The 15490-nt window shown below is 42.0% G+C and overlaps 1 protein-coding gene across 1 annotated transcript in view; it reads right to left on the bottom strand.

Moving 5' to 3' along the window:
• rgs7a (regulator of G protein signaling 7a) overlaps positions 1-15490 on the bottom strand; it is a 65228-nt gene that overhangs the window by 19225 nt on the left and 30513 nt on the right. The window contains exon 3 of the mRNA XM_053874851.1: positions 4863-4959. Within this exon, the coding sequence (XP_053730826.1) occupies positions 4863-4959 (97 nt within the window). The remainder of the gene's footprint in view (positions 1-4862; positions 4960-15490) is intronic.

Raw genomic sequence — 15490 nt, 5'->3', positions numbered from 1 at the left:
GTTATCGGTTTGTGACGGGGCTCAGCATTTTGGCTGCACAACGCTTTTTAGCTTGTAGAAATCCATATAAATTACTGCACGGTACACACTGCCAACCAAAAAAAAAGTTCTAATGTAATTTCATAATTACACATGGTATCCTCACTGTTTAGATTCCCCCGCCCCATTTACACTAGTTCAAGATCTTTCTAGGTCGCCTCCTTTCTTTCAGCCTGGTGGCGCCTCACAGCAGTCACAGTTAGTGATGGGTAGATGAGGCACCATGAGACAGTGTTGCAGGGGTGATGAAACAGTGTCCTAATATTTGGTGGCCACTAAAATGCGCTCTTGATTTAGAAATGCTGCGAGCTTGTTCAGCAGACAGTGCCATCTGGGGTCACGGTTTGCTGGTGCCGACCCTGACAATTTGGTTTTGTGTTCACAGGATGGGGAGTATAACCATGGACAGTTCCATTCTGTCCTGGGACAGTGACGGTTTGGAGTCATCAGCTAACCGTCTAATTTTAGTCTACAACTGATGAACTGTCGGAAGGTCATTAATGTTGAGCAAGAGGAAGCTATTTTAAGTGAAATGTTGCATTATTAATAGTTATTATACCTTGTGCCGATCAAGATAGTGAACACGTTAAAACATGATTTAAAGTTTAAATTGTTCAAGTAATTTAATGATGTTTTGCAGCACAACAATATCCATATGAAGTTAACAATACACATACGACACTTGCAACTCAAGTATTGTCAGTCAAGTCAATTCATTTCCTCTGCAGTCTGAACACAAAAGGACCGCTGTCTGTGCCCGCAGGGTGTTTTCACACTCAGCATCCTGTTGTCATTGTAGTTAAATATACATTTTCAGCCGTATTATTACTGTCTGTCACGGTGACAGGCGGAGGTGCGCTGGAGACCAGGGAGACAGAATGAGGGGGGAAAGTGTGAATTAGAAACACGATGAATTCGTGCGTACATCCCGTCTGATCTGAATCATGTTCATGCTGCCTCCCTCCACATTTCCTCTGCTCCTCTCACCGGCGCCACCAGAACTCAATTCTTTCACAGATTGATGTCAAAAAGAGTGCATTTTAACAATAACAAAATTGTTGGTAAATACGAGGGCTCACACTTGATTCTGCGACGTGTGCTAGCATTTGAATGAAAAAGTAAACCTCTGAATTGGTTTCTGGCTCATTTCAGCAGAGCCTTCTCATGCTACCCTCGAGGAAGATGAGCTCCACATCTGTGGTTTAGCTATTTCAGTCTGAGCCTTTGTCAACATTTTGTCCTGTTTAGAAGTGAAATGAGTCCAAGCACGCCAGTCGAGCAGCCACTGTCAGTTTTGGCCATTGTGTCTTCTGTTAAGACATCTGATGATACGGCTGGTGATTCTCCTGCTTAGCGGCACAATCTGTCAAAAATATCTTCAAGGTGCATGGATATTAAACATAAACACTGTCACTCTTGCCATCACTTAAATGCCAGTCAGCTGAACAAGTGAATCGATCAAAAATTATCCCTGTCGATTTTCTCATTTACTGTAAAGGGTCACTTATGTTTCCTTTACGTATGAAATTGTACCCGTCTGTTACCATCACTAATCGTATGCTTCCATGTGTTTGTTGCATTGGTATTGCTGTTCAACATTATTTCCACCAGGGGGAGCAGCCCAGAGTCAAAAGTTTATGACGACACGCTCCAAAACCAACATGGCGACTGTGGAAGAAGCATTGATAATGTACCTCTTGCACAAAAGACGAAATGGAGGCAGTGTTGTAGGAGGTGGTGGTCAGTGAGGCAGTTTAATATATTGAGAATTTCTACCATGTCATTCTAGTGCAGTGGTTCTTAACCTGGGTTCAATCGAACCCTAAGGGTTGAGTCGGTGAGTCGGTCTCAGGGGTTCGGTGGAGCCTCCGCCACAGAGGTCCACCCCTCAGTCTAGTCTGCAGTTAGTGGGCACAGTCATTGAAAGCGTCCTGCTCTGAGATTTCGCTGGTTTATGCAGTAGAGTGAGACCTCCCTATCAGACCCCATATCTGAACTGGTCTCTCAAAGGCAACAGCAGAAGTCACACTGAGGTAAGTTGTTTTGAGTTCATGCACTGTGTTGGTTTTGTTATTTGAACAAGGTGATATTAATGCACAATTCCTTTCGTGCACCAGTAAAAAAAAATCATATTTTATTTTTTACTAAAGAAGGGTTCGGTGAATGAGCATATGAAACTGGTGGGGTTCGGTGCCTCCAACAAGGTTAAGAACCACTGTTCTAGAGCTACGTATCAGGTAGTAACAGCAACACTGCCCCCCAAGGTTTATGGTGGTACTGCACCGTTTGGTCCATATTTGTAAGCTTGTTGGAAACAAGCAGAAATACGGTCGAAATGAAAGCAAAGCACAGATGAAAGGCTCCGCCCAGATCCGGATCAGCATAAACGGTCCTAGAGAAGTAGAGAAGAGCAGGCCAGTGGTGCCAGTTCACCCTGTCTGATCAGTGTTCATTACAGCAGCAGATGAGCAACCGTCAGAATATTGATTCTAATTAGCATGAAGCAGTCATGCTAATTATAATCATGTAATCACAAAACCAAATTGTAATTTTTCTCCGACTTGTCAAAAGGCAGCCTCAGTAATTCAATTCATCAAGCGCTAGCTTCCATAACCAGGAGGCCTGACACGTCTCTGGTCTTCTCACAGAGTCTTGCTGAGCGTCGTCTGACACTGCATGTCAATCGTCTTGAGTGCTGCTTTATTACTGGCTGCTTAACATGAAGTTGTTAAGCATCACGACAGATGAAGATGAATATTACAGTCTCCTGAGGACAATCGCGCATTGTAATTCAAGAAAAGAGAAGCAACACAACTTGACCCGCTCAGTTTGTTCGCAGAATCAGAATTAGTATTAGTATTAGCTGTAGCATTAGTTGGGACAGTGTTGCGTACTTTGAACATAAAAAGCATACACATGCTACATGCTTACACAGTAATATTTCTCAGACCCTTCTCCTATGTGGTAAAATTGCAGGTTATTTTGTGAATTTCTGAGTTATTGTACTTCAAACTCTGTATCTGAACTCTTTTACTTATATTTGGGTAACAATATTTAACTATATCAACACTAATAATAGTACTGTGGCGGAAAAAAAGTTTTCGGATATTCTTAAATAAATGTAAAAAATAATAACAGAAACTGGACAGTTTCATCTAAGTCAACAAATTACAGAGTATGTATTCAAAACTGAACAAAAACTAAATGAACCATTGATCGCATCCACAAATTCATATTTAGTAGTCCTGGCATTGGCACACAGTAGCATGCATGGGGGGGGTCCAAAAACTTTGTTCTGGCTCTGTGCTGGGTCCTTCATCAGTCCAAACGAACCATTATGTTATTTGGGAAGCTCCTGGGGACACGTACACAGAATTCTGAGTCAACCTTACGTGTTCTGCTCTCTCCACTGTCTGACTGACTAAACACTTCTGGTAGCATGTAAACCTACTCTACTATATAACATTGCCCCGTCTCATTTCTTCACCATTCAAGGATGCGCTCCACTGTTGTCCTTGGTTTGTCTGTACAGTGGTACCTCAGTTCTCGACCACAATCTGTTCCAGACGGCCGTTCGAGAAGCGAATTGTTCAAAATCTTGTTGATTTCGACGAATCGATTTTTCCCATTACAATGAATGGAAAAAGAAATAATGCGTTCCAAGCCTTAAAATAGTCTTTTGTAGGAGTGAATGTAGAGTGTCTGCTGCAGGTGCGCTGTTCCTCTATGTGTGTGGCCGCTGCATGTGGGAGGGGTTGCCGAGTGAGTGACGTCTCTCCAGAAGTGAAGAGGTGCCCGGTGCGTGTCCAGCGCTTCTGTGCAGTTTGGCTGTGACAAAGTCATAAACCAAGTAACGCTCTGTCCCAGACTCGCCTCATCCCTGTCCCAGCTCCAGCCCACAACAGGACATCAAACCCTGGAGTGTGCGCTCCAGCCTCGGAGGTGTGGAGAGCGAGCACCTCCCCTGTGACAATCTACCACGGTCCAGTGTGGAGACAGGAAAGGTTTTACACCTCAATATGAAGAAAAAACAGTAAATGTAGCTAACGGGACACGTCTGCATACAGAGGCTGCGTTATACACAATAACAAAGCGCGTCGTGGGTCAGTCGATCGGTCTACACACATCATGTTTTTTCCAGCCTTTTTCGGGAGCATTCGAGTTTTGGATTTTCGTTCGAAATCAGAAGCAAAAAAATCTTGACATTTTTGTTCAAACTCCGATTTGTTCGAAGTCCAGGACGTTCGAAAACCGAGGGACCACTGTATTTCGCTGTCAGCTCATGCACTTGTTTTGCCTCAACTCTTCTCTTCGTTGTTTGCCTTACATTACAAGCCTACATCTCCATACCTGACTCTGCTCTTTTTTTGTGAAAATCTGCCCCTTGGCCCCTGGTACAAAAGAGCCTTATCTATTTGTTGCTGCGGCATGACAAAACACCACTTCCATTTCAAGTGTATCTTCTTAAGAACCATGGCTTGAGACTTGAAGGTCCCATAAGTTCATTCTCTATTCAGTGAAAATTGAAATTGAGTTGGAATTTTTTCTAATGCTGCGAGACCACCATCCTAGGTTGCAATGTAGAAAGTGAATCTTGTCACAGCATCATGAAGGTTCCACGTCGATGGCAATGTAAATAGACTCCGAAATGGAGGCGACAACAGGACAGTTCCCAGGGGCCAGTATAGGAAAAGTAATAGAGCAAGGCACTTAGCATAATATTGACCTGAAGGCGGCCCCACTAGAGCTGAATGTGGCCCCAGGGTCGTGCAATGCACAGGTCTGAGCTACAGAGCTGCGAGTGAGCAGAACAGGATTCTTACCTGAAAAAACACTGGGTATCTTGGTTAGAAAGCTTTTGACTGTTCGGATTGGGATTCCATTTTTCTCATCCTGCATGCGGGCTATTACTTCCTCCATCTAGACACAAGAGTAAACAAGAGAACAGGTTAGGACATTTCGTCAACTTGACACAAAAGATTTGCCTCCAGAGAACAGCAAAAGCATCCTTGTGGTTTTTCTTGTTCTGTATTCGTCATTTATCCCTCCCTGACTCATAATCCGCACATAAATCTATTAGAATCCTCCCATGATCAAATCCAGCGACTTACATTTGATTACAAGTGATTTCAAATGTATTTCAAGAAGCCACTTTCCAGCCTAAGAATAATGTAATTTAGCCGTTTTCCTGAAAGTCTCCCTTCAAATCCCTCAAAGTAAAGAATTCTTAAGGGCCTGCTGCTCACCTTGGGCACAGTCGAAATGCTGTTGTGTCATAAAACATCTTCACAGAGGACTCTCTCATTGTTCCTTCCTACAGGTGACCAAAAATGAATGCCCTCGGATTATTTGGAGATTTGAAAAAAACCTAGGCCCAGCAAAAGCCTACGTGGAGGTAGATAATATTATTTCAAAACAGATAGAGACAGAATGCGGTACACAAATTGTTAATGCTATATGTTAATGATATCTGTCAAGTATCAGAACAAATGAACTATCTGTTGCTTGATGATGACACTTGGATCTTATCAACAGTGGAGAGGATCTGAAAATATTTATTGAGAACTCGGAAATGGAAATGAAGACAATTCAAAGCAGGCTAAACATAAAAAGACTCTCCTTAAACTATAAAAAAAACGCATCGAAATGTTGACAGTCCGCGACAGTTAAAGGGAAAACACCGGATCTAGTATCAGAGGTGTAGTTTCTGGGTTCAGCTCACGTGGAAAGTGTCAAGACGGCTGTATATAACAAACAAATGCAAACAGTACTTGAATGACAGAGTGGTGGAACTCACTGACAAAGGGAATAAAAAGAACATGATGATTTGCAAGAAAATGTATCTGACACAGAAACTGACAGATTACTCAGGAGGAGATACTTCGAAGATGAAAAGTAAATAGAGGTTTGCAAGACAAGTGTCACCCGTGCCTGTGATCACTCACTGTCAGATCGAAGTCCTCACTCTGAGACACTACAAGGACTTCCCACTTGCTCTCGAGATGCCAATATTTACAATTCTAATACAGTATTCATAATACACATTATTCAGCTATCACAGACCTATTTCAGTTTTGGCCTCCATCGCTCATATTTCAAGGAAATGTGTCCTCACCCTGTGTCACAGCTGACCACGAGCACAAGCTCCAGTGATCAGCATTGAAACAAAGACCCAAATTTCCTCATGACTAACTGTCATCATTACGACTGCGATGACACAGTGGTGACACTGTTGGAAACTCATCAGCAGTGACACACAACTTGTTAAACAGTACTGCCATTCCCTGTTTCGTCTCTGGGTTTGGTGTAGGAGTGAAATCCCAAAGGCTGATGACGAAGAGTTAATCTGAATATTTTTAAACGCCAGCTTGGAAACACAGTGAACTCCCCCTTTATAAAGCAGTTATTTGGTCAGTCAGGAGCATCAGGACAGCGTGGAAGGAAACCGCTCACATTAGAACTGAGGTGGGAAAAGTGCAGCCCGGGGGCCAAACGCAGCTCTTTGCATTAATGTGGCTCCCATGAGCAAAACAAATAAAAGATATTGTTCAAATTCTTATGGCTATGATTCAGGTAAAGTTTGTTTACCTTTTCCGATATAATTTTATCCCTGAAAAAGTTATTTATAAAAAGTGCCTCAATATCATGTTGCTTTACCCAGGATATTCACCATCTTCTAACACATCTAATCTATATTGAGAATCTTCAAATAAATATGTGTATTCAATTAAAAAACATATATATTCAAATTACATATTTTAAGCATATAATAATACGTAATAATACTGAAGGAAATTGAAGTCACTTTTAATATACTATTGCCTCTGTCTGTTTTACTTTCGGCTTTGGTGGATCTGAACCATATTTGGTCTGAAGGTTCAGCGAAATAATAAGAGAGAAACATTTATTGGTTTTATTAGATTGGCATGGAATAAAACCTGAGGTTGATCCAAGTAACAAATGAGAGTATTTTGACTGGATGGTGTCCTACTGAGCCCACAAATACTGCATTGGAATGCTTACTGATGGTCAGTCTGCTGTAGCTTGTTTAGTCTGAACAAAACCTGATCAGTTTGAAACTCTGAATGGAATAGAAAAAAAAGGTGAAGACGATACTAATATTTTCCACTCAGTCAGAGCAGGAGAAAACATAGTAAGGAGAGAAAGTTGTGGCGCTGCCTGTCGGATCCGTCTCTCCCTGAGTCAGCTGGATCTAAGAGACCTGGTGCAAACCAGGACAAGCGACACCATGATTAATACTTCACATTCTCTCTCCCGTTTCTGAGGAACGTCACCGCCTCCGCACAGCGAAATGCCACCAGCGTGAATATTCAGGATCTAAAGCTCTTGAAGTCTGGATGCTCACTGGCTTCATGTTGAGAGGAAAAGTTGGTTCCCAGTAGAGAACCAAAGTCTCTCTCTCTCTCTCTCCCTCTTCTCTTGCTTCTCGCCATCCTTTGCATTCCTCCACCCATCCGCCCACCCGGAGCCGTCTGACTGCATCTCTGCAGCCTCTTAACAGATAAGAGTGAGTGTTTTGGCTGCACACTGTGAATCACTGAATAATGATGACACGGGACTCACATACGAAGCAACTAACAAAGCGCACCCTGAGCTTTAACACGCAGCTCTTCACTGACAAGCGCTGCACACTCGGGGTTCAATCGGAATCGATAGATTCTCCAGTCAGGACTGGCGCCCTCTAGTCTACCACACAACAGACTGCTACCAGGAATAGCAGTGAAGGTGCCAATCAGAACAGGTTCTTGTCTTGGCAGATGACTCCAGCGCTGCTTGATGCCTTCATTCCCTCTATTTAGAGGTGACCTTCTCAGTTTTGTGCTCCTGTCAGCATCATATAAAAGACGGTGCTGAATGAGCTTTCCTTCACACTTGTCATGAGGACCGAGAAGCCGCTTTATTTCCATTGATAGCCAGTGACGTCACATGGTTTTGTCATTTCAATGGGTGTTGAAAGAGTTTTCTGTTTTTGGTAAAGCTCATCTGTTGTCGAGGGAAGCCCTGTTGGACGACCATCCAACTTGGATTCTTAGAAACAAAAAAGGCAGGGCTGTTCAGGCCTGGCTGACACGGTTTTCAAGTATTCAGGAACATGATTATGAACTGTTGCAGTACCTTGGGACACCTGTAGTAAAACTGGTAGCAATGCTATTTACTGTGCCAAACAAATGGTGGTTACCCTTTAGATCAGGGAACAAGTTTACTACCACAAATAAACCACTTATTCATGCGTGTTTTTGCTGCATATTACTCAGTAGTGAATCATTTGTAAGTACTGTTGAGCCAGACTACATTTTAGCCTGGAAAGTCCTTTCTAAATAACATCATAATGTATGAATACTGGCAGAAAGGCAGGGAATTAGTTAGTTAATGGCTAATACCATAAGTGTTACTGAAATGGTGATCAATGAAAAAACAAGTCTCTCGACCAAGTCAGTGTTGTCAGAATCTACTTTGTAACCAATTCTGTATAAATGTTTGTCTGCAGTGCTCAAAGTCAGTGCATCTTCACGTCGGATTGAATCTTCCTGTGCAAGCAGCAGACCTAGGACGGACATGAGTGATCCTCGCACAACTAATCGCAACAGCAATAGTGCACCATCCGTAATGTCCTCTGGTGCTCTTTCAAGCTTTTAAGCGCCGTGGTGAAACAAAAACAGCTGCATTTAAACTACTAAAGCTGCAAACATGGAGCCTGATGTAGTCAATGCTTCACACAAGCAGAAATCAATCAGGGGAAAAGGTTGTAGTTACAGTACGTAGCAGGAGCAAAACAGAGAGCAAGAATTTGACTCAGATCCTGAAGAGGAATATTCACACTCTGATGACGATGTTCGCCCAGACAGGCAGCAGCAGTGAACATGTTGCTGCTGTAAACGACAGCCATGAATTCCATTGTCATAAGTGGTGCGTGAGAGATGAGAAAGAATATCTCCAGATCTGTCATTGGTTATGCAATTCACTATAAGCGCCACCTGATGATGTCATAATAAAAAAAAATAGAGTGAATTTCCTTACATCCCAAACTTTGGTTCACTCTAAAGATTCTTCTCTTCGATGGTACGCCTTTAACTGAAACCATTTTCAAACTACAGCCTTTTGAAATAGTGAGATCAGAGTAGAATGTTTCAGCATAAAAACTCTGGTGCTTTAAGGGTTAATTAACAATGATGTAAAACATCATATATATGAATCAAAATAATACAAGGTTCACCTATGACTAACATTATGGTGCTTAAAACCATTAAAAATGAGAATGATATCTAATGTAATATGTATTAATATTAGGAAAAAAAGTGTGATAATAACAAGGAAAGAGGAATCCAGCAACAGCAGTCACTGGAAAAAAAATAGTCCTATGCATTGAATAGAGTCTTGATTCTCTCAAGGCATTCCTCCACATTTTCCAAGGTTCAATCATCACTGGACTCTCACCACTTCATATCTGTGCTCCAGGAATTGTTTAGTGTTTTTCTAAGTAAAAAGGACCGAAGAAAAACACATTGCATAAAGCCTCCTCTGAACGCCATGTCCTTACTGCATGCTTGTTGGTTGCAAAAAAAAAAAAAAAAATAGATTTTGACATTTGAAGAGAATGAATAATTAAACACTTGCCATTAAACCACAAGTTTCATGGCTATAAAGAGCAAACAGGCACTGATGTTATTCAGCACCGGTAATGTTCATCGATAAAGTAATAATGCTGGCTAATATTAATGAATCACATCAGCATTTTGTTGAGTGGACACTATTGAATATGTTTGGTAAATGAGAGCTTTTGGAGTGACGGAAGGCAACTCAGAAGTGTCTGTTCCCTTTTAGCTGGGCGGATGCAGTAAAAGGTCAATCAATCTGTTCCGATTGAAGCGTATAAATAGACAACATTAAAAATGAACGACATATTTGATCTTTCAATCATGCTGGGCGCTGACACGTTACTCGCACCACACACTCACACCCCCCATTTTAGCAAGATATTTCAGCCCAGAAACAATCATTACGCTGGTCTTCGGAGGGAGCTCTGCATTCTATCAGAGGAATCTTGTTCTGGCGTTCAATCCAAATCTCATCTGGAGCCCATTCCAGTTTGTGCGGGTGAAAGCGCGCAGACTCAGCTGTGCCAAAATTAAAAGCTTCCACCTCCCCGATCCTTCCTTTTAGCCTCCTCCCTGCATGGTGATGGGTGGAACAACGCCACCCCTGATGGTCTCACATGTGCTCAAGTGTGTGCACCGGAGAACCCACTTCATCTTATTGACATTGTAAATACTGCTGCTTTTTTTTGCTGAAAACATCAGAGGCACAATGGCTCTTCAAAACCAAAAAATATGACATTTACATTTTAAATAAATATATCAGATCAGACAATACAGCTTTAATTTTTCATGTCGGCGTCCTGATTCAGTCGTTGTGCAGAATATGTTGCTTTTGGCACTTCTTGTGAATGGCTCTGCTCAGTGGACATGAATGACATTTGAAAATTGCTGGAGTGAAAGTAAGTGGGGGTTCATTGCTTGACATTCTTTGAAGCATATAAATGAAACACAATCTAAAATGTGACAAAACTAAGACATGCCTGCCAAAATATCTCTGGTTTTAACATCTGAAGGTCATTTTTACACCAAGAGCTGTGCTTCTCATAAGTTCAAAATATAGTATGAAGCTGTAACTAGGAGTGGGTAACCTCAAATTATGGGGAAATGCTGTCTATACTTCAGAAATAACATCAACAAATAACTCATCGGAGCTAAGGCTAGTAATGCTAGCAACTGAAAAATATGATTTATATTTAAATATAGGTGATAACAATGAATATATTAGACACATACAGATTTTCCACCATTACTTGTTGCATAAAACATCAAAAGCAACATAGGAAAAATAATAACCTGCCTGTGGTGTGTGAGGAACCACGTTAGAAACCTCTGCAAGTTGGAAAATATTTTTCATATCTACAACCGGCAGCTTTCACATATATAAAATATAAAATCTTTAACCAAGTATAGGAAGCACTCGAGGCACTTCTCAGTGGCAGCTCTGCATCACTCTGAATTCTAAAAGGCTCCACAGATGAGTCCTGCATTTCTTGTCCACAGACTGTTTGTATATCCAAAATCCATAACAAATCCTTCTCACTGTCCATTGTGTGTGACACTCAAATATTTCTAATTATGCAGAGAGTAGTTTTCACAGTATGAAACAAGCTCCTTCTGTTGAATCACAGACACCCTTTCCTTCTCAGTCCATGAACGTGATTGTTTTCCCATCACCTGGCCTCCGTGACTCCACGTGAGCAGAACTTGTCCCGTCCATCCTCTTCTGTCACCCCACCATCACTTGTCACCACCTGTTCCACCCTGCCTGCACTCTTGTCTTCACCTCCCTTGTTCACACCTATGTTCTGCTTTCAACTCCAAGAGCGCACCGCACCCCTGTCTCACCGTCCTCATCCACGTCCTGCACAACCCTCACATACTTCTCATGTCTTCTGACCGTATTGAACTTTTTCTTTTCTGTTTTTTTTCCTTCTGTCGTATTCATTTTCAACACGTCATCCACGCGTCTTTCCTCACCAAAAAGTCATCAGCATTTTCAGGGTTCTGCATCACTGTTGTATGTTAATTGGAAGATACTTTTTTCAGGTTCTTGAGCCGATGAGTCGTCACACTGACACTCTGAGGGTCTGGGAACAGTTCACAGTTGATGCATAGCAGACTAAAGTGAGATGCAAACTTACCTTTCCATAGCATTTTGAGCAATTCAAATGCAAAGTTACTGAAACAAAATGTATGTTACATTTGCCCCAATTTCTATATGTTTTCTTCTTTGTTAAATCACTATATACACAACTACAATCAGACATAGTACATGCATAGCATGTCAGTGGACTAGTCGAGTATCAAAATAGATGGTGGTTGCAGACCCAGATTCAAGAATCTGTCTGTTTCAGCGATGATGAAAATGACTTTGTTCTAATAGAAAATCTGCATAATGATGCTAAATAGCACTATATTTATGGGAATGGGAAATGACAGTCACCTATTTGGGTGTGATGGACGTTACTGTGATTATAATCACCTTGTGTTTTGGGTAGTATTATCTAGCATGTCTGGGCTGAAGTTTCTGTTTTGAGGCTTCAGAGAAGAATGTTCTCAACAGATGCTGCTCTTTGTCATAGAGAAACCACAAGGATTCTTGTTCACTGTAGTAACCTTTGCTCTTCTGACCATCTGTCCTGGGAATGAAATTGTCTTTAGATGGATTTGAGATGGAAAAGTTCACCCCAGTGAGCTCAGGAACCCCAACAAATGTTTGTTTCTGACAATATTCAACAGTACTGTTCCAAATAACATGCTTCCCTGACTTTCCGCAGGCCTCTTTCCTGCATTTTCTAATGCATCTGCTCCTCCAGTGGTGACCTAGATTAAGGTGAGGGGGAGAAATCTCACTGTTTGATGAATTCAAACACATTTTTCCGGCAGCCTTAATTGGATTATCACCACTTATATAAGACTCTGTGACGACAGGCCGCTAGTTAAATGGCGCTGAAGAACTTCTGGCCACACACACACACACACACACACACACACACACACACACACACACACACACAAACAAGTGATCAATGTACAGTTTCCTTCCACCATAAAGAAGGCATCGGTCAATCGCACATTGATATTCAAACAAAGAGTGCAGACATGCTGACTTGAGACTTTCACACAGTAATGGCCTTTAGGAGCACACTTTGCATGGCTTTGATAACACTATTACGCCAACAGGAACCTTTTTGTAAAATCAATCTGTTTAATAGTTTCATATGAAACCACTCAATCCAACAAAGCCTAAGTGAGCTCCATCTCCAGCTCTTTGAACAATGCACAACCAGCATGCAGTTTCGCCAGCCACGGGTTGTATGATCAGCGTGATGCACATTTTCCACGTTGTCATCAACATTCTTAAAAACATTATTGAAGATATTCTGCTGTGGAACCTACCAGAGTAAACAAGCCAATGGCAGACAAAAAACTTTTAAAAGTGCTTCGACAAGACCAGAGCGATGCTGTATCTGAACACTCTTGCAAGCCTCAAAGACGAACGCATGACACTTGCCGAGCTTGAGCTCCATGCAAACGTTGTTTGTACTGCAACAGGCTGTCAGTTTTATTTTGGGGTTAAATTGTGGGTGGGTGTGACGCGTGTGCGACAGAGAGCATTCCTCAGCCTCTTTTGCAGTTCAGATAATGAACCAGGCAGACAAACACTATATAATGGCTCCTGCTTCTAGGCCGCAGTACCACAGCAAAAATGGGATTTGTTCATCCTTGTCTACAACCTCGACATAATTCACTGAAAGTGCTAAAGCACCAGGAACTTTGAGCATCCAGCCCAAAGTTATTGATTGATGCAAGACCTTGTTTGCAGCAGTGTTGTTTTCGGCAACAGTGATAAAAATATTTCGTGAACAACCTTTTTTTGGACGATAACATGACGATGAAGAACCAAACATGGGTCCTTGTCGACAATAACGCCACGATTATGCATGAGTTTTTGTTGACTAGATGAGACGAGACGGAAATGTATGTAGATGTCTGTCAGTCAGACCTTCAAAATGTGTGACATCCGTGTCCGCATTATCCACAACATCTGTCAGATGAAGCGCCCTTGTTTGTACACACGCGCCACACCTTTCCCACATAAATCTGAAATAAAAAATGAGCTGCTGCTGGGCTTGAATGAGCTTGGTTAGCGCTGCTGATCTCCAACTTAAGTTAGCTTGGTTGTGCTATCAGTCGTGAGTAGTTTGTGTGTCGCTGTACTGTATATAGTGATGCTGTTGTCACCACAAATGAAAAAACAAAACAAGCTCAACAGTTGAGAAACATTATCATTTTGGTCAATGTTCAATGTGTTGACCGGCATCATGTGGCTAATAAGAAAATGATCAATAATCAAAATCTATAGTTAAATCCATTCTATTCTGAACATGTTGAATTTGAACCAAATGATGAGACACATGATCATGGATGTGTGTGTGTGTAATATACACAATGCTCAGGTGCACACAAGTTTATTTGAAAGATATTCTTAACTTAATTTAGTTGACATACTTATATTAATTTGTATACAATGGTTAATACGGCAATTGCATCCCTTGCTTATTCCTCAAGACAATTATTATAATCATTTCTCCCTAGACAAGTAGACATGACTTTCAATAGCATGTTTCCATGTTGTTATCACCAGCTGTTGCGGCTCATTTTTCAGCCTGTTTCTCAACGGGACAATGTCAAGGTGGGGACGCCCTATAGTGGCGCAGGAACTTTGCCATCAAAGAGCTCCACGCAGCATTGTGGGCTGCAGACACCAGCTCATGCAACAGCTCGCAGACTGACACCGGCAAAAGTGATCAAATATCTGCCAGGCAGCATGAGGACAGGGCAGTGGTCTGAGGCCATCACCCGCAGAACCATTCCTTTGTCAGAGGCTGCCTTGCTAACTGTCTCAAATTCACACCTGCCGTCTGCTGTTCCATTTACACAGCGGCACGGAAAACTGATTAGCCGTCAGTGTTGCTTCTTAACTGGACAGGTTTCACAGCTTGGAAGAGAAGCTGCACTGTTGGGTGCCACTGAACCACCTTTTTCACCGTCCCGTGCAGCTCAGACTATATGGCGGTTACTGTCCTCTGTTCATTCCACCTAAACAACTAGAGGGTTAGTGACACTGCATTTAAAAAAAAGCACATTCATATGTCTGACTTGGACCTTGTTGCAACAGCACCGAATGAGCAGCCAAATAACAAGCTCACATTTGTAGTTCGTAACGTATGCACCTGTGTTCTTAAAATACCACTTGGTTATGCCACGGCAATGAGTGAACTATCGCCGACAAGGTTGTGGTGGCGCCTTGAATCTTAAGTCGCTCCTTGGTTGCCATACATTTCTGAGTTGCCACAGCAACACCGTGTGCAACCACTATATCACAAGGACATCTTTGGCAGCTTGCCGTCACTCATTCATAAAAGGGAAAGGAAGAAGGTGGGGAAACTGAAAACAGATGGCAGGACAGAGACGGAGATGAAGTGAGAAGGGGATGCATGAAGTACACGCTACAAAGTGGTTTGTTTGCACGAGGTGTGGTATCATCGTCACAAAAATGTGTGACGCCACATTCACAAGTTTGCAAATCCACGTTGTTTACTCTGACGCTCCATGTCAGACTCCGGAGCATTCGTATTTCCTGCTGTAGTCATGTTTACCACCCACCACAGAGGAGCCATAATTGATCATAATCTTTGTTGGTTTTATTGTCAGTGAATTCGCTCACGCTACTGCCACCTGCGGGACAGTCAGGCTCATTGCCATCAATCATATTTGAAATGCAAAAAATATATGCTACTGTGTGTGTTATGGCTATGATTTTACTAGAA

The sequence above is a fragment of the Synchiropus splendidus genome, chromosome 9 (assembly GCF_027744825.2).
Source record: "Synchiropus splendidus isolate RoL2022-P1 chromosome 9, RoL_Sspl_1.0, whole genome shotgun sequence".
Taxonomy (NCBI): domain Eukaryota; kingdom Metazoa; phylum Chordata; class Actinopteri; order Syngnathiformes; family Callionymidae; genus Synchiropus; species Synchiropus splendidus.
This window is presented reverse-complemented; position numbering and strand designations above follow the sequence as displayed.